The sequence below is a fragment of the Salvelinus alpinus genome, chromosome 13, assembly GCF_045679555.1.
Source record: "Salvelinus alpinus chromosome 13, SLU_Salpinus.1, whole genome shotgun sequence".
NCBI classification, from domain to species: domain Eukaryota; kingdom Metazoa; phylum Chordata; class Actinopteri; order Salmoniformes; family Salmonidae; genus Salvelinus; species Salvelinus alpinus.
Window position 1 is genome coordinate 23756278 of NC_092098.1, and position 21562 is coordinate 23777839.

A 21562-nucleotide genomic window follows, 5' to 3' on the forward strand; every position below is an offset into this window, starting at 1 on the left:
ACTTGATTTGTTTTGCTAAAGATATACAAACATGTTCCTAATCCTTCTTCTGTTGAGTGTGACAAGTATTGAGCGATTTCAGTGCCAACAGAAATGTTTTGGAATTCCATCATTTTTTATTTGTATTAGGATATAGAATTAGAATTTTATATTTTAGAATTTGTAATGCACAAATTGAATACTTGAATTCAGAAATTGAACTTGTATTTCATAATTTGAAACTGAATTGAATAAATATTGCATTAATTTTTACAATTCTATTTCCAATTGAATTAAATATTCAAATTCAATATTTATATGTTCAGTTTCAATATGGTAGATATTGCATTCGTTGTCTGTGTATCAAGTTTACAAACTATAATTTCATAAGTTTATCAAAGTTTCATATATTCAACTTCTCAGATTCAGTCTCTAAATTAAGATCGAAAACCAGAGACAACATCCTGATAGAATCAAACACTATCTGTGGTCAACAGCAGCTTCTGGCGGTTTCTGAAGCCGATGTGGCATGTTGAATACATTTTCTATCTATGAATTTGACTCTAGCGTTTGAACCGTTTGAGTTAGAAGCTATTATGACCGTTTATGACCCATTCCTAAAAGCTAAGACTGTAACATGGACGTCCCTTCAATTCCGCTCTATGATGATTACAGGCTGTACAGGACACGTTAAAAAGGAGTGTGATAAAAACCTAAATTTGGCCCCCGTAAGAACATAGTTGAATAGCCCTGTCATTGCACTTCTAAGGATAGCCTTTCCACTCCCTATTTAATCTTGCTCTTGTGACCTACTGGGTTTGTACTGGGTCTCCTGCCTGTCACAAGACTGTGTTAGCCCACTTAGCTAAAGCCCATAGGGATTAGTTCAGGAAGTTAACACAAGTCTTAAAGTCTACAGCAAGGTTACTCATCCAAAGAGCGTGGTTCATCGAACCACCTCAATAACATTTCACCCCCTTTCACCTCAAACTCAGATCCCAGAACCAATATAACTGACTGGGTTCAAAATCAGGCCTACTGCACAACAATAAAATGTATTGTGGCAAACAGAAGCAGAAGGATCTGTGCACCCTATTTAATGAGAATGCGATAGAGGTGGTTTGGTGATCCATGCATGTGATGAGCAACTTTGCCTAAGATCTCAAGAAATGTGTTAGTTTGACTGATGAGATTCTAACCCAGGTCTCCTGTGCGCCAGAGAATGCAAAGGTCTCAGACGAGTTACTCATCACGTGAGCGTGGTCATTGAACCACCTGTGTTACACTTCAGTCCCCTTTGACCACTTCCTAAAAGAGACCCATCCAAGTCACAGGACCAATCCCTAGGCTTTAGCTCAAGAGGCTAACGATTTCTTAACACAGTCAGTCACTATACTAACAGTAACACATTTCTAACACAAACAAACATGTCAAACTAACAAGTCTTCCGGTTTTCAGGCAAGGTTCTCATCAATAAGGCCTTTTTCAATAGCGTGGTGGGTTGGAACGCTTTAGGAGGGTGGTCACGTATGTTTGCGAGGCAGAGGTCCTGAGTTTGAGTCTCGGTATGAGCTGAATCATGGGGAAGTGGTACGCGTTAAGCAAGCAGTGTATCCTCCTTTACATTAACTTCCTTAAGTTATCCCTATAGGCTTCAGCTAAGTTGACTAACACAGTCTTGTGACATGCAGAAGACCCAGTTCGAACCCAGTAGGTCACAAAAGCAAGATTAAATAGGGAGTGGAAAGGCTATCCTTAGAAAGGCTATGACAGGGTTATTCTATATTCTTATGGAGGCCAAGTTTTTATCACACTCCTTTCTAATGTGTTCTGTGTGGCCTGTGATCATAATATTTTATTTATATTATTATTTACCCTTATTTTACCAGGTGACTGAGAACACATTCTCATTTACAGCAATGACCTGGGAATAGTTACAGGGGAAAGAAGGGGCGATGAATGAGCCAATTGGAAGTTGGGGATGATTTGTTGGCCTTACTGAAGAGCTCAGTGACTTTCAACGTGGCATCGTCATAGGATGCCACCTTTCCAACAAGTCCTTTCATTAAATTTCTGCTGTGCTAGAGTTGTGCATGGTTGTGACGACAAGCATTTCGCTACACCCGCAATAAAATCTGCTAAATAGGTTGACCTATAAAATTTGATTTGATGAAGTATGTGTGGTGACAGTGTTGAGTCTACAGTGGACTGCTCTGCGACTGAGGAACTCTTTTAACCTATTTTAAAAAGCTGGTATATCAGGGACATTTAAATGTTATCTTTTTTTTAAATTCACCTTCTTCCTCCTTATATGCTGCCCTAGCTATCAGGTCTCAACTTTTCTCTCAAAGTTTTCATGTGGTTTTGGCACAGAGGAAAAGATAGACATTGACTTTGTTCATATTGTTATTCATTCATATCCTGGAAAAAGTGGTTGTCTCTCCATTGACGTCACACTTTGTTGGTCCCATTAGTTCCCAGCATGAGAATTATTAAAGTGTCAATAAGCCTGTCATTCAAAGTATTTTAGTAATGGGAATGGAAAAATTATGTAGGCCTACTACAGTGTTAAATTGTATGAAATCCATGAGTGATGATTCCTTGGAACATTTTATTTACAAAACAAAAACCTTTAGGCCTACATCAATAGTTGTCACGAGTGATTCACCCAAGGGTCCAGGGTTTCGTTCTAGAACAGGGGTCGGCAAACATTTTGGCTCGAGGGCCACATCGGGATTTTGAAATTCAACGGAGGGATGCATTTTTGGGGGGACCAACTGTTTGTTAAATTTGCGGGGGCCTCCCGAGTGGTGCAGCGGTCTAAGGCACCACTGAGGCATCACTACAGACCCGGGTTCGATCCCAGGCTGTGTCACAGCTGGCAGGGACTGGGAAGACTCATGAGGCAGCGCACAATTGGCCCAGCATCATCCGGGGTAGGAGAAGGGTTTGGCAGGCCGAGATTTCCTTGTCCCATTGCGCTTCTAGCGACTCCTGTGGTGGGCCAGGCGCATGCACGCTGACACGGTTGCCAGGTGTACGGTGTTTCTTCCGACACATTGGTGCGGCTGGCTTCTGGGTTAAGCGGGCATTGTCAAGAAGCAGTGCGGCTTGGCTGGGTCGTGTTTCGGAGGACGCACGGCACTCAACCTTCACCTCTCCCGAGTCCGTACGGGAGTTGCAGCGATGGGACAAGACTATAACTACCAATTGGGTACCATGAAATTGGGGAGACATTTTTTGTAAATGTCTTGCGGACCGGATTGAAGTGCCCCCTGGTCTAGAAGCATGGTTTAGACTGCTCCTACAGTTTTGCTTCGGTACTACAGTTTAACTGACTCCCGGCCCAGAAAGAAAATTCCATAGATGGCCACAAGTCAGATTTGAAAATTCCTAATAAGACACTTTAGTCATCACCTTTATGCACAGAATATCCATTGAATTATTCCAATAATTGTCGCTGAGGACAATTTTTTCCATCCCTCACAGCCGAAGATAGTCACTGCTCGCGCTGCTCCCTGTTGGCCCGTATAAACTGATGCAACCCGGATATAGACAGTCCATGAATCGGCGAACATGAGTAGATTACCTTGAAAACAACGGACGGACAAATGAACAGTCTCCAGTTAATATTATACCTCAGTGGCATCACCTGGCCTAAATCCCAAAAGTGCAAGCATAACAATGATTTATATACACTAGATGACTGATAGGGGTGCTGTGTTGAAGCCACCATGACTCCACCGTCGTAAAAACTATTTTGGAAGCTATAAAAATTCAAATGTATTTAATGTCTACGTTCATTTTTGCCACATTTATTATATTACAGACACCTTAATGCATACTTTTAAATTATATTATGTGAGCTAAACATAAAATACATTATTTAGAAAAATTCCTTAAAGTATAATTTTTTGAGATTACTAATGTTACTGTCCCCACTACAACAATGCTCATGAAACATTTAATTGAAATACTGTAGAATTCCATTCTGCTCCTAATGGGGAGTGTCAATATGGCCAGCAGGAGGCAAAGCCTCTCAATGACCAATACATCAGCAATCCAGGGTTTATATACCTTATTGAAGCAGAAGCACTGTGGCAGGGCAAGAAAGATACCTAAGGGGGGTCTTTGCCTTCATATCGTGTGAGTGAAGGGAAGTCACTCTGATGAAGTTCAACTTGAGTGGACACAACTTTTAGCCATCATTCCACACCACACTACACCTCCCACAATCCCCTTGGTTGGAGGTTGCCCAATACACAAATTACGGGCCAGGGGTTGGTTTGTTGTTGCAGAAGAAAGAGCTAAAGAAACAGCAATAAAAAAAAGTGAATATAATATTTCAGTGAAGGTGTCGCATGAGGTAGGTCATTGGGACTAAATGCTCGATTATCTGACCTGTCTTTAATGTCCGCTTGATTCAAGTAAATCATTTTCGTTGTTAGCTTAGCTAACGAGCCAGTGAGGCAAGTTAGCTTGCGTGTTAACTAGCTTGCACTGTTTGAATTTGATAGATTTAACGTTGGCTAAGTCAGCTTGCACCGTTTGAATTTGGACGATGTAATGTTAGCTAGCTAAAAAAATAAGTTAGTAAAGTTTGTTTGACACCTAAAATATGGACTATTCTTAAAACTGAACGTATGTACTATATACTAGCTAAATAACGATCTACCGTTAGTTATTCTAAGTAACGTTAACGATGTGGTTACTATACCATGTTTGGTTTTGTATGTGTTAGCTAGCGTTACCGTTTCAGTATTGTCTGCACAAGAAGGTCACAAGTCTGAGGCAAAGCGATGTTTCAACCATGACTGGCTAACAACAGATGGCTGGCTAGCTAGCGAGAAATTGAATTCAGAAATGTTTATTTGATAACATTACCTGATAAGGTAGCTAACTGGCTATTCAATAATAATGTCACCAATAAAGCCAGTGAACAATCAGTGTACAGACCCGCTGAGTAAGGTGAACCTGTTGCTCTAAATATTTTCCTGTGTGAATCGTGTTGTGACTGATGTCGACACAGCCAGGTCGCTTGGTTGGGTGGATATAATTTGTGGAACGTTCCAACAGGAATCTGTTCCAAAAACTTCGTAAATAACAAGGTTGCCAACAAACAACACATACAAAGTTGTATAGCGGCAGAATAAGATACCGGGTAGAATTGGGCTATTTCTTTAAGTTTTTCACTCACCGTCCACGTTTATTCCGAAAAATGTCTCACTCTGGTAGCCTATGGACAAACATTAAGAATAAGCTACGTAGTGAGTTGATGCTTATTCGGCAGCTAATTAGTTAGGTGAATTGATCATGCTACTGTGTATGCGTTGTTTTTTGGCATCTTTGTACTTCACGTTTTTGGAAGAGATTCCTGTTGGAACGTTCCACAAATTATACCCATTCCGCTTGGTTTGCCTCCCTGATGTCTGATGTGAATAAATATAGTCTGTATAACATGACATGCGCCTTTTAATATAATGAGACTTGGAGCAAAGTGACCCTGCTGCTCTCTAACAGCTTTCCTGTGTGGTGTTGCTGGGTGTGACCCTCCCTGCCATGAGAGCTGACCAGGTCCACAGCCACCCCTCCTTCTGCAGTTGATGGATCTGCAGCTGGTCTGGAGATGACAGACAGCATCAGGGCCTTCCTCCGCAATGTTGCGACGGTCAGACAGCAACACACCACACCCTGTCTCTCCACACACAAGTGATAGGCCAACACATAGGGTTAAAGGACTGTACAGCTATGACACTGAATCATGAGGATGTGTACCAACTACCAAGCTCTGTTTAGATCGATTGGGAACTATGTTTTTTAGTTCAATTGAAGCCATCCGCGTGGCCCATTTAGCATTTTTCCTGGTTAATTAGTTTGTTTTTACACAAGACAAGTGAAATGTTTTGAGAAAATGTAAGCTTTTTATTTTTGTCTTGTTTTCTCTAGTCTAAAGGAAGTAGAGCAAACGTTGCTTTGGGGCAAAATCATAGTAGCCTACATTTAGAGGCTTAACCAAATGTTTACCTTTGTGTTGTTTACCTTGAACCTTATCATCTTGCTTTCAGATGGCTAGTGATCCCCTCCACAAAAGCAGAACAAAGATTAGCCTTGTTTTTTAAAATTAATTTACGTTTTATTTCAACTGTGCTACTATGTAACCAAGTGCACTAACACACATGCTACATGACTTGAATGATATAAGAATGCATTTTGTATTTAAAACACTACTATTGAACTTTTCAACCCACCAAGTCTAACATAGTGTTGCGTATAACATTAGAAGAATGTGCTGTGTTAATTTCCTTTAAGTAATTTACCCCAGTCTGCATATTTTCTGTGTGTCCTACAGGGGATTAAGGACTCCATTTTGGGGATTGGAACTATCTCCAAGCTGGATGCCCGCATCCAGCAGAAAAGGGAGGAGCAGCGGAGGAGGAGAGCCAGCGGGGCCCTGGCTCAGAGACGGGCCCAGAGTGAGGAACGCAAACAGGAGAGGTAGGCACTGGCACGTAGGGCTGCAATACCCTATTCACACTGCCAAGCTGGGCTGTCCTGGTCATGTATCCACCACTGTTTCTGTAACTGTGAAAGGGTGATGGGAAAAAAGAATGTCAGAGCCAGCACACTTCTGTTCAGGTTGGCACAATATTGTGGGTATAAGAAAGGGTATACATGTTACATATCATAAAAGTCTACTGCTTAATAGACACTGATATTTTGCAATTTTATTTACATTTCTCCCTCTCAAACCGGATATGCTATTTCTAGTTGTGAACGGTTCATATTAGGGGCTCAATTAAATCCTTAACGCAGAAGTTTAGCTCTATTGCGCGATTGATATCCAATTGAGCCGACATATGCAGTGTTTTCTGTGAATGCAGTCTCCGCTAATGTGTGAACATGGCCTTTAAATTTAAATTGCTCTATAGCACTGAACTTTCACGATACAGATTGAGTTGCGCCCTACGAGTTATGAGTAAAGCCCTTTAATATGGATCCTTATATGCTGTCCAGTGTCCACGATAGGCCAAGGCCTATACCTTTTTGTGCCTATTAATGACAATGGTGGGTGACAATGTGTCATATTCTTTCTTTCAGTGAACCCAAATTAGCCAGTAGGATTTTTCAGTGCTGTGCCTGGAATGGGGGAGTGTTCTGGGTAAAAAATAACACTTTTCTATATTTTAAAACCATTTGATAAATGTATATCATGTATTTTTATGATGGGCAAATACTGTATGTAATACTACGTAGACATTGTTTGTGTTAGTAATCCCCCCTCCGATTCCCTTTGCAGCTCAGTCTGTTTCTCTTCTACCGTGTGTTTATTCCACTGCTACAGACTCTGACAGCAATAATCATCGGTATGTGTGCCTGCCAGGAACAGTGGGGCGGGTTTACTCCATTATCACATGCTTCATAGTGATTTGTTAAGAACAGTGGTAAAACCTGTCACTCAAAGAGCCATTTCCTGCCAGGTGACCCCTCTCTCCATGGCAACGTGTGGTCCTGGCTGGAGTTCATATTGACCTCCGTGTTCAGTGCTCTCTGGGTGCTCCCTCTGTTTGTGCTCAGCAAGATAGTCAACGCCATCTGGTTCCAGGTGAGGCCTCTGTTAGTTAGGACACAGATGATGATAGACATGTTTTGTGGTTGTTGTAACAAGGGTGGGATATAGCTGGTCAAGGAGAACTGATGCACGGTTGGCACTGGAGAGCACTAGTTGTGTATACTTTTAGTCTAAACGGAATCCTTGGGATGTTCCAACTCTGATGTCGCCCGATTTGAAATTGAATACTGTTAGGTAAGGGTTAGGTTAGGTTTAGGTAAGAGTTAGGGTATGGGTATGGGTTAGGTTTAGTTTTAGGGTAGGGACATCCCAAGGATCCCGGATAGTAGGGCTGCACGATATGGGCAAATCGTTTTTTTTTTACCAATGATTGCGATTTTACAGAACACTGGTGAACTGTTGGAATCATAGAAATCAAACGATTATTTGGATTCTATGGTTGGTGTTGTTTGGAATGACAACTAATGAAAAGGCCTGGTACAGTCGAAGTTGTTGTGACGGGGTAGAAACCTAAGTGTTGGACAGAGTTTCCCAGGGTACCTTTATTACATTTGAATTGATGGTGTTTTAAAGGAAGATTGGAGACTCTTGCGATATGGATATTGTACATGTCGATATTGCAATTTGATTAATTGTGCATCCCTACAGGATAGCACTAACCATACCTTTTATCATAAGCCAATTTAATGAATAATGGGAAAGGGGGATACCTAGTCAGTTGCAGAACTGAATGCATTCAACCGAATTACGGTCCATGTTGACGATATAGTTTCCAGCAATGCTCGGGATAGAGTAGTGGCTTTGATACAGTTGAATGTCTCACAGTAGTTAAGAATTTCCCTTGTGTTATTGCTATCTATATTCTCTTCCAGTCTTGAATATTATTGCCTGAGGATCTTGTGAGACGTTAACCTCCCGTTTTACTGTGTAACACATGTTAACGCGCCCTCTGGTTGTCTGCTGTAGGACATAGCTGACCTGGCATTCGAGGTGTCTGGTCGGAAAGCCCAGCCCTTCCCCAGCGTCAGTAAGATCATCGCTGACATGATCTTCAACCTCCTCCTCCAGGCTCTCTTCCTCATTCAGGTAGTACAGCAGTTGACATTCCCATGTGTCTTCAAGTTCATGAAGACTCACTATCAATCATGATCTCACTATCTGTCAAGAGGGTTCTCTAAGGTTATGTTGTAATTAAAACCTACAGGGGTCTTCGGTTTCAACACTGAGAGCTGTGATCCATTACCTTCAATGGTTCGAGTTAGTAATCAACATATTACCTCATCTTGTCTTTGTTGTGGTCCTCTAGGGTATGGTTGTGAGTCTCTTCCCCATCGACGCTATTGGACAGATGGTCAGCCTTCTCCACATGTCTCTGCTCTACTCCCTCTACTGCTTTGAGTATCGCTGGTTCAACCATGGTGAGCCTCCTTTCTACTCAAAGATGTATTTCTTGTCAAAGTATTATACTCATTTTAGGTAATAGGAACTGATTAAAATCTCAACCCATTTGTAACCGTTTCATACAAGGCATTGAGATGCACCAACGGCTGTCCAACATTGAGAGGAACTGGCCCTACTACTTTGGCTTTGGTCTCCCCATGGCTCTGTTGACTGCCCTCCCCTCTTCATATATAATCAGGTAATGCCACTAACATCTTCTCTCTTTCAAGCCATGCACGAGACACTTCCAATATGCAGACTTTCAGTCCTACTGATATCCCAAATCATTCTAGTGATCGATTAAAATGATACTATTTTTTTCTGCTATAGTGGCTGTCTGTTCTCCATCCTCTTCCCTCTGTTCATTATCAGCGCTAACGAGGCCAAAACCCCAACAAAGCTATAGTGAGTATAGTGCACTGCATGCCCTAATAATGACCTGTGATCAAACTGATTCACTTGTGTGAAAAGAGCCAGTAAAATCTTCCCTGCTCACTCAATCTTTTCTTCCCCCCGTGTCTTCCACACGTAGCCACTTCCAGCTGCGCCTCTTCTCTCTGGTTGTGCTGATTAGCAACAAGTTGTTCCACAAGACGGTCCACCTGCAGTCCTCCCTGAACTCGTCCATCTCCGCCGAGAAGCTGCCTACCTCTCCCCACGCCTCTCCTGCCCGCCATAGACACCTGCTCTCCAAGTGATGGCCACCGGGGGGGACGACAACGACAAGGGAGCAGCTCTGCTGCGCAGTAAACCAATGGAGCAGTTGATTCTGTCTGTGGAAGGATCTCTCTTATCAGGACAGGAGGAGGATGTTTGGTTTAAAGCTAGGTTTTATTGTGATTTTAACGATTTTACTACGGCCATTTTCATATTGTTTTTGAGCACAGGTCAGGTGTGTTTTTAATGTGAATGACGTGTAAGGAGATTTAACTGCTGTGTGCCTCACACTCAAACACACAGGATTCTTATCTTATTCTCATTCAAATGTTTTATTTTAATTGTTTTTTTATGTATGATGTGCCATTTTAGTGCTTTAAATTCAGCACAAGCAGTCATATACATTGTTTTTCATCAACAACAACAAAAAATCTGCTCTGTTTGATTGCTACTCAAATGTTTTGCTTGTTTAATCTGTTTATCACCCCGTGGCTGATCCCAGACTGCTTTGTATAAAACTCTTGATGTGGAAGAGGGAAAAGGGTTACATTTTTGCCAGGACTCATGTTACTGAATGTTTTGAATGACAGACAGAGCTTTAGACACTGGTCACACGATCCTTGGTATACCTTTGTTTGAGGAATCAGCACAGGGATGCAGCCAGTGACTAGATGTACATCAAAGCGTGTGTGAATAAAATAAGCCCCTTCTCCATTGAAGGGGGTGACATGTTTGCGACGTTCAAAAGTGGAGCACAAGAGTTGTGATATGTACATTTTTCTGTGTTGCAAGTGACATTCCTTTCACACTGATGGGATGTTGTCTTGTTAATAAATAGCTGTTTCTCTGTAAAGCCAGGGCGTCACTGATACTCCTCTGGCCGGAAACCCAGGAATAATCTTGTGTGGTGAAAACAAAGGGATACTTTTTTTTTTCTGTAAGTGCTTTCTTTAGACTATTGTAACTTGTACACTTTCAGCATGGGAATTGGTCTAAACATCCCACAAAAAAGAGCATCCTTAATTCATCCAAATATATCACTGGTTGTTGTGTGTAAAGTAAGGCTAGCTGTTTTCTATAGTTGTGTATTAGACAGACAGGTGAAGCTGTATGACTCTGCTGCTTGGTCAGATCAGATGACACTGCCAAACTGCTTTATCTACTACTTTGTTCGACTCACTTCTGCTTCGATCAATTGTACACAGAACACTGTAGTGTAGGTACTAGGAAGATGTCACTCCATTCTGACTGATTTTCTCTTGAAGGAAGAAAGGAAGGTGTATAGTGCATACCTTAACAGACAGGAGAAACCCTCTGTGTTTATGTTCCCCTTTGACCAGTGGCAAATCCAAACGGGCTGTGAGGGATTTTTGTTTGACATAATGCCACTTGGCTCTGAATGTTCAACCAAAACCTCACCATGGGGGTTACCATCAATCTTTTACCTAATCTTATCTAATATGTTGGGGGGGGGGGGGCAGTATGTAATAATTGTAAGTGCATAGTATTTATGTATCCAGATTGCTATATGTGTGAGATTTTGTAAAAGTATTATGCCTAATTTCAATAAAATTGGTCAGTGTACACTACATCTAATCGGAAGTCATCTTGATTAACACAATTATTTTAGTCTAAAATATTCTATTGTAAACTGCTAAATGTTTCCAACATGGATATTTTATTTAAAACATCTCAACATTTGTAAAATAATTCACAAAATGTTGGTGTTATATTAATGTCCCAATGTAGGTGATACTTTACTGCATAACTGGTTGGAAACTATTAGAGATATTTAACAATGTTAAAAAACCAAATATGGATGTCGCTTTTTATACTGCCAGACCAATTTTATCAAGGGGATTCGCAGATTACTGTTCGATTTTGAGAAAGCGCTCCTCCCTCACCGCGTTTTCCCGTTCACGTCACTGGCCAGAGCAAGTTCAGCTTAATCGAACTCCCTCAAGCTATTTTCTCAGCATTAAGGACACGTCACTGGAAGGAACAGCGATTTATCCGGCCTGTTTGAATGATAGCTCATTAACGAATCAGGAATGAGATAGTTTCCTGAGGGCCGACGCAAGACCAATAAACACGTTGCATAGGTTGGTTGGGCGGGATTCAGCGGCACACAAGGTTGTGTGTGAGAAAAGTGTATGTAACAGGAACGGAGTGGGTAAGTGCCGCTCAAAATAGCTGGAATATCAACATATTCAACGAGATAGATAATTGAAATGCTATTTGGTTCTGTTTGTATGCATATTCTGAAATTGTGTAACTTTGAGAGTAAGTGGAAGAAGAGCTTATGTTCATTCATACAGCTAAAGTTAGCTAGCATGTAAAAAATAAGGCTCAGCCCAGATTCCATTCAACTCGAGCCGTCTTTTTTACAGGAACGTAAAACCCACCAGATGGTTAACTATTTATTGCGTTTAGGACAATACATGCATGCATGCAGATTATTTGCTAGAGAATTAGCTACATTTAAGACATTCGCTAGCTACTTGCATTGAACTTGACAATTCCTTAATGTCAGCTATTTAGCAGCATTTCTCAATTACCGGTGTTGCCATGTCTTAAACAATAATAGCCTGGGTTAATTAATTTGGTTGGTCAAGGCAGAAAAATAACTATGAATGTCAATAGAAGGAAAGTTTGCAGCCTAGACGGAGTTGCATCCATTTCCTGGTTTGATTCCTCTCGCCACATCCAACCTGGCGGTGCGCGTGTCCTTATCTGGTTGGAACAGAGTTGGGCACGTCTTTAAACCCAGTCAGTGATTTCATTTGGCAAATAGTGTTAGTATTATAGAAGTTGGTTAATAGATCGTGTGATGTATTTAACATCCGTCAAGTGAGTTTTTCAACAAACACACTTGGGGTTAGTAGTATAACTTACTCGCCCTGAGTTTGTAGGCTGAAGCTCCATGTTTTTAAACCCAGAAATACAACAAAAAATATTTTTTATTGAATAGATTTGCCTCATGACCGAGCTACTGATCAAGCTACTAAACTGAATGACTGCTGCTCTGACTCATGCACAAGCAATGCAAATGTGGAATGGTGCTTGCTGCCTCACACCTACATGGTTCATTTAGATTTTCTTCCCAACAGGTACAAAGGGATAAGCTAAGTTATCCCTCCCTGCTTGAAGATGACGAAGTTGGGCTTCCTGCGGCTTTCCTATGAAAAACAGGACACGCTGCTGAAGCTGCTCATCCTGTCTATGGCTGCAATCCTCTGTAAGAACACACACTTTACATCCTTTTCTGTTACTCTACACTTATAGTATTCCTTAATAATAATGAGGGCCATTGTCACCTGACTCTGTGACATGAGTAGAGATGATTTAGACATGTTCTTTATTTCCCCCTTATCCTCAGCCTTTTCCACCAGGCTTTTCTCTGTGTTGAGGTTTGAGAGTGTCATCCATGAGTTTGATCCGTAAGTCCACTACCTTATTTTATGATAGTCCCCCCCCAATCGTTCAGATTGATGCCAGTTTACTATTTATAATTCAAATGGTGTTCAAATCCCTTGCATGCTTCGTTTCTTCATCGTCAGGTACTTCAACTACCGGACAACCCGTTTCTTGGTAGAGGAGGGATTCTACAACTTTCATAACTGGTTTGATGACCGGGCATGGTACCCTCTGGGGAGGATCATCGGGGGCACCATTTACCCAGGTAGGTGGGATTACCTGTTCAACACAAGACTGTCCTTGAAGTTATTGGGTGACTATCTAAACATTAGTATGTTCCACTAAAAGAGACTGTCCTGTGTTAAGGTGGCTTTGGGTCATCAACTCTAGTGTCACCTTTTTCCCCCCTGTCATAAAGATCCTTTCTGTGGTTGTGTTGGCCTTGTCCACACATTATTCGGCAACGGCAAGCTAACAATGATAGAAGCTACTTGCCCTTTGTTAACTCTTTCTATTCTGTCCGGGTTCCCCCAGGCCATTTTATGTACTTCACTGAGGTAGGCAGCTTCATAGGTATTGGCTTGTCCTGTGTTAACTCTGTGCCCTGTCCCCCAGGCCTGATGATCACATCTGCTGCCCTGTATCACGTCCTGAACTTCTTCCACATCACAATCGACATCCGTAACGTCTGTGTTTTCCTGGCTCCCCTTTTCTCCTCCTTCACTGCCATTGTCACCTACCACTTTACCAAGGAGCTCAAGGTAGGTTGCAGCACATCAGGTAGAAAGCGTAAAGAAACAAAGGTAACCTACAAACTGAAAATGCTCAAGCGCTCTGAGATGTACTTGTTTTCATTTCTACTGTCTACTTCTTGTAGGATGCAGGTGCTGGGCTCTTGGCTGCTGCCATGATAGCAGTGGTACCTGGCTACATTTCCCGTTCTGTTGCCGGCTCCTATGACAATGAAGGTACAGAACATGCCTCTTCCCCACAGACATGCCCCTCTAAAAGACTTGGCCCTTGTTATGATCTTTAATATATTTTCTTGTTTTTCTTTCCAGGTATTGCTATATTTTGCATGCTGCTGACATACTACATGTGGATCAAGGCAGTCAATACAGGCTCCATCTACTGGTCCTCCATGTGTGCCCTGGCCTACTTTTATATGGTGAGACTAATGCCTCTAAAATAAAGGAAAATATAAGGATCATTGACAATAAGGAACTTAGAAACTGAAAATTACAGTAACTCAATCCCTGCTAAAGGTTGACACTAGTCTTATGAGGCTTATCTGAAGGAGGCTTACCATGTCTGCGTTTTAAGATAAAGGAAAAATAGCAAATTACATTGTTACACTATATAGCAAAAATGTTAAACCAAATGAACACAACCCTTATGTCTTTGTCTGCAGGTGTCCTCCTGGGGTGGCTATGTGTTCCTGATCAACCTCATCCCCCTCCACGTGCTGGTCCTCATGCTCACCGGCCGCTTCTCCCACCGTATTTACGTGGCCTACTGCACTGTCTACTGCCTGGGAACCATCCTCTCCATGCAGATCTCTTTCGTCGGCTTTCAGGTAAACACTTACCTGTATTCTCTCCCTTCCAACGCATACACAGCAGCTGTCCAGATGTTGCTCTGGACATGCAGTTAGACTGCATGTTATCTTGTGACTACAACATGGGTCCATAAATATGATGGCCCAGTATGATTTAAAATAAAATATGATTATATATCCTATTATCACAAATGTTTGCCATTGGAGGGATTTTGGGATGTTACACTCACTCCGTTCACCTCCTTGTCTCCATTGAAGCCTGTGCAGTCGTCTGAGCACATGGCAGCATTCGGGGTGTTTGGCCTGTGTCAGATCCATGCCTTTGTGGACTACCTGCGCAGCAAGCTGAACACTCAACAGTTTGAGGTCCTCTTCAAGAGCGTAATCTCCCTGGTGGGCTTCGTCCTGCTTTCTGTGGGCACCGTGCTCATGCTGACAGGTAAGAAACTCGCCAAGGATCCGCTCAGGAAAATACTCTCAATCAAGTACAGCTTAAGTATTTGAACTCCGGGCCAGAGCAATGTCTCTACTCGGTAATGTAGGCTTCTATTTACAGACCTGTATAGTTGTTCAAAGCCTGTTTGTTCTTGATGATTAACATATACACTGAACAAAAATATAAATGCAACAATTGAAAAGATTTTATTGAGTTACAGTTCATATAAGGAAATCAGTCAATTGAAATAAATAAATTAGGCCTTAACATGGATTTCACATGACTGGGAATACAGAATATGCATCTGTTGGTCACAGACACCTTAATAAGAAATGTAGGGGCGTGGATCAAAAAACGAGTCTGTATCTGGTGTGACCTCCATTTACCTCATGCAGCGAGACACGTTTCCTTTGCATAGAGTAGATCAGGCTGTTGATTGTGGCCTGTGAAATGTTGTCCACTTCTCTTCAATGCCTGTGCGAAGTTGCTGGATATTGGCTGGAAATGTTGATCCAGAGCATCCATAACATGCTCAATGGGTGGAATATCTGAGTATGCAGGGACATTTTCAGCTTCCAGGAATTGTGTACAGATCCTTGCGACATGGGGCCATGCATCATCATGCTGAAACATGAGGTGATGGCGGTGGATGAATGGCACAATGGGCCTCAGGATCTTGTCACAGTATCTCTGTGCATTCAAAATGACATAGATAAAATGCAATTGTGTTCATTGTCTGTCGCTTATGCCTGCCCCTACCATAACCCCACCGCCACCATGGAGCACTCTGTTTACAACGTTGACTTCAGCAAACTGCTCACCCACACAACGCCATACAAGCTGTCTGCGATCTGCCCAGTACAGTTGAAATCGGGATTCATCTGTGAAGAGCACACTTCTCCAGCATGCCATTGAAGGTGAGCATTTGCCCACTGAAGTCGATTACGACGCCAAACCGCAGTCAAGTCAAGACCCTGGTGAGGACGGCGAGCAAACAGATGAGCTTCCCTGAGACTGTTTCTGATAGTTTGTGCAGAAATTCTTTGGTTGTGCAAACCCACAAATTCATCAGCTGTCCGGGTAACTGGTCGCAAACTATCCCGCAGTTGAAGCAGCTGGCTGTGGAGGTCTTGGTGTGGTTACACGTGGTTGTGAGGCCTACTGCCAATTTCTCTAAAATGCGGCAGTGGCTTATGGTAGAGAAATTAAAATGTAATTATCTGGCAACAGCTCTGGTGGACATTCCTGCAGTCAGCATGCCAGTTGCATGCTCCCTCAACTTGAGACATCTGTGGCATTGAATTGTGAGACAACTGCACCTTTTTAGTGGCCTTTTATTGTCCCCAACACAAGGTGCACCTGTGTAATGATCATGCTGTTTAGTCAGCTTCTTGATATGCCACACCTGTCAGGTGGATGGATTATCTTGGCAAAGGAGAAATGCTCACTAACAGAGATGTAAATAAATTTGAGAAATACATGTTGTGCTTATGGAAAATGTCTGGGATCATTTATTTCAGCTCATGAAACATGGGACCAAGACTTTACATTTGTTATTCCTAGATCAACACATTCTCTAAATTTGAGATCCTGCAGATTAAAAAGTATTTTAGGAACATACAGATATGGTTAAAGATAAAACTCATAACCCTATACCCAATAAATATCAGAACCAAGTGATTTGGTAGTGCCTTGTTCATTTGTCTCGACTTGACTGTGTTGTGATTGTTGCGTTTCTCAGGGAAGATCTCCCCCTGGACGGGTCGTTTCTACTCGCTGCTGGACCCGTCCTATGCCAAGAACAACATTCCCATCATCGCCTCTGTGTCTGAGCACCAGCCCACCACCTGGTCCTCCTACTACTTTGACCTGCAGCTGCTTGTCTTCATGTTCCCAGGTAAACACACTCAATCAGTCTGAAATGGTAGTCTTGCTGGTGAAATGACACAGCAGAGTGATGTTTAGGTAAATGGATTGATCAGAATACTGTTGGGACAAAGGTACAAATAACATGTAAAGGAAAACATTGTGGTGATTTAATGAACCTGCGTTTCTTCATACTGACAGTGGGTCTGTATTACTGCTTCAACAACTTGTCTGATGCCAGGATCTTCATCATTATGTACGGAGTCACCAGCATGTACTTCTCAGCTGTCATGGTAAGTCGGCCTGCAGATTAGCTCTTGAATGAGAGGAATAATTGAAATGTGTAGTGTCTAATATACCAATATTTACTTTTGTAGTAGGAATTGCACATGGTACCTGTCAGTGCTCCCCTAGGCTCGCTCCATCCATTATATTCATGCAGTCTGGCAACGCTTGATTAGTTTTCCCCTATTGTATGTTGTGCAAGCAGATGAGCTCCCAGAAAGAGACTACGTAGCAAGTTATGTTCAACTGATTTGGCTGCTTCTCTCCTCAGGTGCGTCTGATGCTGGTCCTGGCCCCAGTCATGTGCATCCTGTCAGGCATTGGTGTGTCCCAGGTCCTCACCACCTACATGAAGAACCTGGATATCAGTCGGCCAGACAAGAAGAGCAAGAAGCAGCAGGACTCCACCTACCCCATCAAGAACGAGGTAAGAGAGGAAGGATACATCAAGGCATCATGATGCAATATTGGCCCCCAGATGGCACTGTTCAATAAATGGTTGTTAATGTCACCTAAATGCAGCTTTGGCATGTAGCCATTTGATACTGGATGTCATTCAAACTGATGAAGTCAGGGCATGCATTTGATAAGGGTCATCATGGCCTGGTCCAGTTACAACCCCTAGGCACTGTAGATCTGAAAGTAGTATTAGGTCCCTGATATCCTGTACCATTTTTGTCTACCAGGTGGCCAGCGGGATGATTCTGGTCATGACCTTCTTCCTCATCACCTACACCTTCCACTCCACCTGGGTGACCAGCGAGGCCTACTCCTCCCCCTCCATCGTCCTGTCAGCCCGCGGCGGAGACGGCAGCCGCATCATCTTTGATGACTTCAGAGAGGCCTACTACTGGCTCCGCCACAACACCCCAGAGGATGCTAAAGTGATGTCATGGTGGGATTACGGCTATCAGATAACAGCCATGGCCAATCGGACAATTCTAGTGGACAACAACACATGGAACAACACGCACATCTCCAGAGTTGGCCAGGTGAAGTGTTTATTTTTTATTTTCTCTGTATTGATTCCTTTACATGGGACTGACATGTGGCAATCCTATCATCTCTTAATGTGTGGTTGATACCTCTGAACTATATATGAACTGTGTTTCTGTTGAACGGTAGGCCATGGCGTCCACCGAGGAGAAGGCCTATGAGATCATGCGGGAGCTGGATGTCAGCTACGTCCTGGTCATTTTTGGTGGACTGACGGGATACTCCTCAGACGGTAAGTCTACAAAGCCAGTGGAAACTATCAATGCCCATCACTCTATGCAATCACTCTTGGATTATTATAGCTTCTTATTATTACATGATGCATATTATTACAGCTTCTTAACATATCTGTTTCAGATTAAGTTGTCATTGCCACATTCATGAATCAGATCAGTGGTAAATGCATTTATTGGTTTCATTTTTGATAAGATGAAAATGCATTGAATTTAAGGTTTTGTTGATATCAAAATTTAAATGCATCTTATTTTTAAGGTTGTCATTCGATTTGGGGTGGGGTCGCAATAAATTATTGAGGAAAACATGGGGTCTCCAGAAATTCTGGTGGTTAAAGTTTGAATAACTCTGCGTTAGATAATCTTTAATTTAAAAATATAACTCATGCTTTTGGTCTGCCAACACGTCTCTCTCTGTGCAGACATTAACAAGTTCCTGTGGATGGTGCGCATTGGGGGCAGCACAGACACAGGGAAGCACATCAAGGAGCACGACTACTACACCCCCACTGGAGAGTTCCGTGTGGACCGTGAGGGCTCCCCTGTCCTGCTCAACTGCCTTATGTACAAGATGTGCTACTACCGCTTTGGACAGGTCTACACAGAGGCCAGTGAGTAACCCTGCCTTATTATGACACTGTGGGTGTCAAGCTTCTATTCATATTGGCCCTAGTCCTGATGTTCTAACCCTTGTTCCAGAGCGCCCCCCTGGCTATGATCGAGTGAGAAATGCTGAGATCGGCAACAAGGACTTTGAGCTGGATGTGCTGGAGGAGGCCTACACTACAGAGCACTGGCTGGTCAGGATATATAAGGTATATCTCCTCCTTGCTATGGTCTTCTACTCTCCTCTGTATTTATTCAGTCACCCGTAGAGTACCAGGCCAATCCAGACTGTATCGCTACCGGACGTGATTGGGAGTCCTATAGGGCGGCACACAATTAGCCCAGCGTCATCCGGGTTTGGCAGGTGTAGGCCGTCATTGTAAATAAGAATGTTCTTAACTGGCTTGCCTAGTTAAATAAAAAATAATTCCAGAGGCTTTTAAAAAAAAAATCATTACATGTAGACTCTACATGAAAAAGTTGTGATGTGAGAGTATAAATTCTATTTCCTTATTTGATGCCAAGGAGTCAAAATATTTATTACGATTTATTAACGGTCTTTTTTACCTTCTTCAGGTGAAAGACCTGGATAACCGAGGGCTATCACGGACGTAAAGCCCTCTGACCCATCAGCGTTCATAAACCCCTTTTAGCACTGAGAAAGCCTTCCCCTGTGGTCTGCAGATGAGTGTGAAATTCAACTTTTTAAAAAAATTGTTTTTATATATACTTTTGTTGGGAATTGCAGAAAGATTTTTTTATTTTACCAATGTGGCGTTTCTCTCGTCTGGGAATGGCAGGAGGTGGTGTTTCATAATGTCCAATCAAATGTCAAATTATTTCTGCAATCAATGGCCAAAATAACAATATTGTCAATCGGTGAGCTTTTACAATGTGGTCAATAAAAGCGGGATAAATGTGAGAATGTCTGTCTGGTTTTGAATTTGCGTTGTATTTACAATACCATGCCATCTTTGGCAGATTTATTTTTTCCAAGAGCTCTGAGTCAAGATTTGGCAACCATGCAACTCAGAATGCTTTAAAAAAAATGATTTTGCTTGCTGAATACCAAATGCATACAATAAGCAATAATGGGAGATGGTATGATTTGAACTGGGGGGGAAAGAGGGTGGGTACTACTGTGTGTATATACAGTTGAAGTCAGAAATGTACATACACCTTAGCCAAGTTTTTCACAATTCCTGACACTTAATCCTAGTAACAATTCACTGTTTTAGGTCAGTTGGGATCACACCTTTTATTTTAAGAATGTGAAATGTCATAATAGTAGAATGATTTTATTTCTTTCGTCACATTCCCAGTGGTTCAGAAGTTTACATACACTCAGTATTTGGTAGCATTGCCTTTAAATTGTTTAACTTGGGTCAAATGTTTTGGGTAGCCTTCCACAAGCTTCCCACAATAAGTTGGGTGAATTTTGGCCCATTCCTGGGCTGGTGTAACTGAGTCATGTTTATAGGCCTCCTTGCTCGCACACGCTTTTTCAGTTCTGCCCACAAATTTTCTGTGGGATTGAGGTCAGGGCTTTGTGATGGCCACTCCAATACCTTGACTTTGTTGTCCTTCCATTTTGCCATAACTTTGGAAATATGCTTGGGGTCATTGTCCATTTGGAAGACCCATTTGAGACCAAGCTTTAACTTCCTGACTGATGTCTTGATGTTGCTTCAATGTATCCACATCATTTTTGTTCCTCATGAGGCCATCTAGTTTGAAGTGCACCAGTCCCTCCTGCAGCAAAGCACCCCCACAACATGATGCTGCCACCCCCGTGCTTCACGGTTGGGATGGTATTCTTCGGCTTGCAAGCCGCCCCCTTTTTCCTCCAAACATAACGATGGTCATTGTGGCCAAACAGTTCTATTTTTGTTTCATCGGACCAGAGGATATTTCTCCAAAAAGTACGATCTTTGTCCCCATGTACAGTTGCAAACCGTAGTCTGGCTTTTTATGGCGGTTTTGGAGCAGTGGCTTCCTTGCTGAGCGGCCTTTCAGGTTATGTCGATTTATAGAACTTGTTTTACTGTGTATATAGATATTCTTTTACTGTTTTTTTCCAGCATCTTCACAAGGTCCTTTGCTGCTCTTCTGGGATTGATTTGCACTTTTCGCACCAAAGTACGTTCATCTCTAGGCGACAGAACGCGTCTCCTTCCTGAGCGGTATGACGGCTGCGTGGTCCCATGGTGTTTATACTTACATACTATTGTTTGTACAGATGAATGTGGTACCTTCAGGCGTTTGGAAATTGCTCCCAAGGATGAACCAGACTTGTGGAGGTCCACAATTTTTTTGGGAGGTTTTGGCTGATTTCTTTTGATTTTCCCATGATGTCAAGCAAAGAGGCACTGAGTTTGAAGGTAGGCCTTGAAATACATTCATAGGTACACCTCAATTTGACTCAAATTGTCAATTAGCCTATCGGAAGCTTCTAAAGCCATGACATAATTTTCTGGAATTTTCCAAGCTGTTTCAAGGCACAGTCAACTTAGTGTATG

General features: G+C 42.3%; 2 protein-coding genes across 3 annotated transcripts; both read left to right on the plus strand.

Annotated features, from left to right (window-relative positions):
• Positions 1 to 4198: 4198 nt before the first annotated feature.
• LOC139537422 (etoposide-induced protein 2.4 homolog) lies at positions 4199 to 11237 on the plus strand. Its single transcript, XM_071338676.1, has 11 exons — positions 4199 to 4345; positions 5500 to 5647; positions 6329 to 6474; positions 7078 to 7138; positions 7277 to 7343; positions 7458 to 7582; positions 8516 to 8635; positions 8856 to 8967; positions 9077 to 9188; positions 9320 to 9394; positions 9522 to 11237. Exons 2-11 carry the CDS (start codon positions 5606 to 5608, stop codon positions 9685 to 9687), a joined length of 1026 nt encoding a protein of 341 aa, XP_071194777.1. The 5' UTR covers positions 4199 to 4345; positions 5500 to 5605; the 3' UTR covers positions 9688 to 11237.
• Positions 11238 to 11650: 413 nt separating this feature from the next.
• On the plus strand, positions 11651 to 19968 carry LOC139537423 (dolichyl-diphosphooligosaccharide--protein glycosyltransferase subunit STT3A). 2 transcript variants are annotated; one of them, XM_071338677.1, is made up of 17 exons: positions 11651 to 11819; positions 12757 to 12884; positions 13026 to 13086; positions 13207 to 13328; positions 13679 to 13824; positions 13941 to 14031; positions 14125 to 14231; positions 14475 to 14639; positions 14880 to 15060; positions 16799 to 16954; positions 17125 to 17216; positions 17480 to 17635; positions 17895 to 18200; positions 18334 to 18436; positions 18860 to 19048; positions 19137 to 19252; positions 19620 to 19968. In XM_071338677.1, the coding sequence occupies exons 2-17, from the start codon at positions 12797 to 12799 to the stop codon at positions 19656 to 19658; spliced, it is 2118 nt and encodes a 705-aa protein (XP_071194778.1). In that variant the 5' UTR covers positions 11651 to 11819; positions 12757 to 12796; the 3' UTR covers positions 19659 to 19968. The 2 variants fall into 2 exon arrangements, with proteins under 2 accessions (XP_071194778.1, XP_071194779.1); XM_071338678.1 differs by lacking the exon at positions 11651 to 11819 and adding an exon at positions 11850 to 11929.
• Positions 19969 to 21562: the final 1594 nt, after the last annotated feature.

Bases quoted from the DNA above. Each gene is read 5' to 3' on its own strand.
- LOC139537423 (XM_071338677.1), top strand. From the start codon at position 12,797: ATGACGAAGTTGGGCTTCCTGCGGCTTTCCTATGAAAAACAGGACACG. The intron at 16,955-17,124 runs GTAAACACACTC...TCATACTGACAG, and splicing joins GCTTGTCTTCATGTTCCCAG to TGGGTCTGTATTACTGCTTC. The intron at 18,437-18,859 runs GTAAGTCTACAA...CTCTCTGTGCAG, and splicing joins GACGGGATACTCCTCAGACG to ACATTAACAAGTTCCTGTGG.
- LOC139537422 (XM_071338676.1), top strand. From the start codon at position 5,606: ATGACAGACAGCATCAGGGCCTTCCTCCGCAATGTTGCGACG. The intron at 5,648-6,328 runs GTCAGACAGCAA...TGTGTCCTACAG, and splicing joins TCCTCCGCAATGTTGCGACG to GGGATTAAGGACTCCATTTT. The intron at 7,139-7,276 runs GTAAAAAATAAC...TTCCCTTTGCAG, and splicing joins GGAATGGGGGAGTGTTCTGG to CTCAGTCTGTTTCTCTTCTA.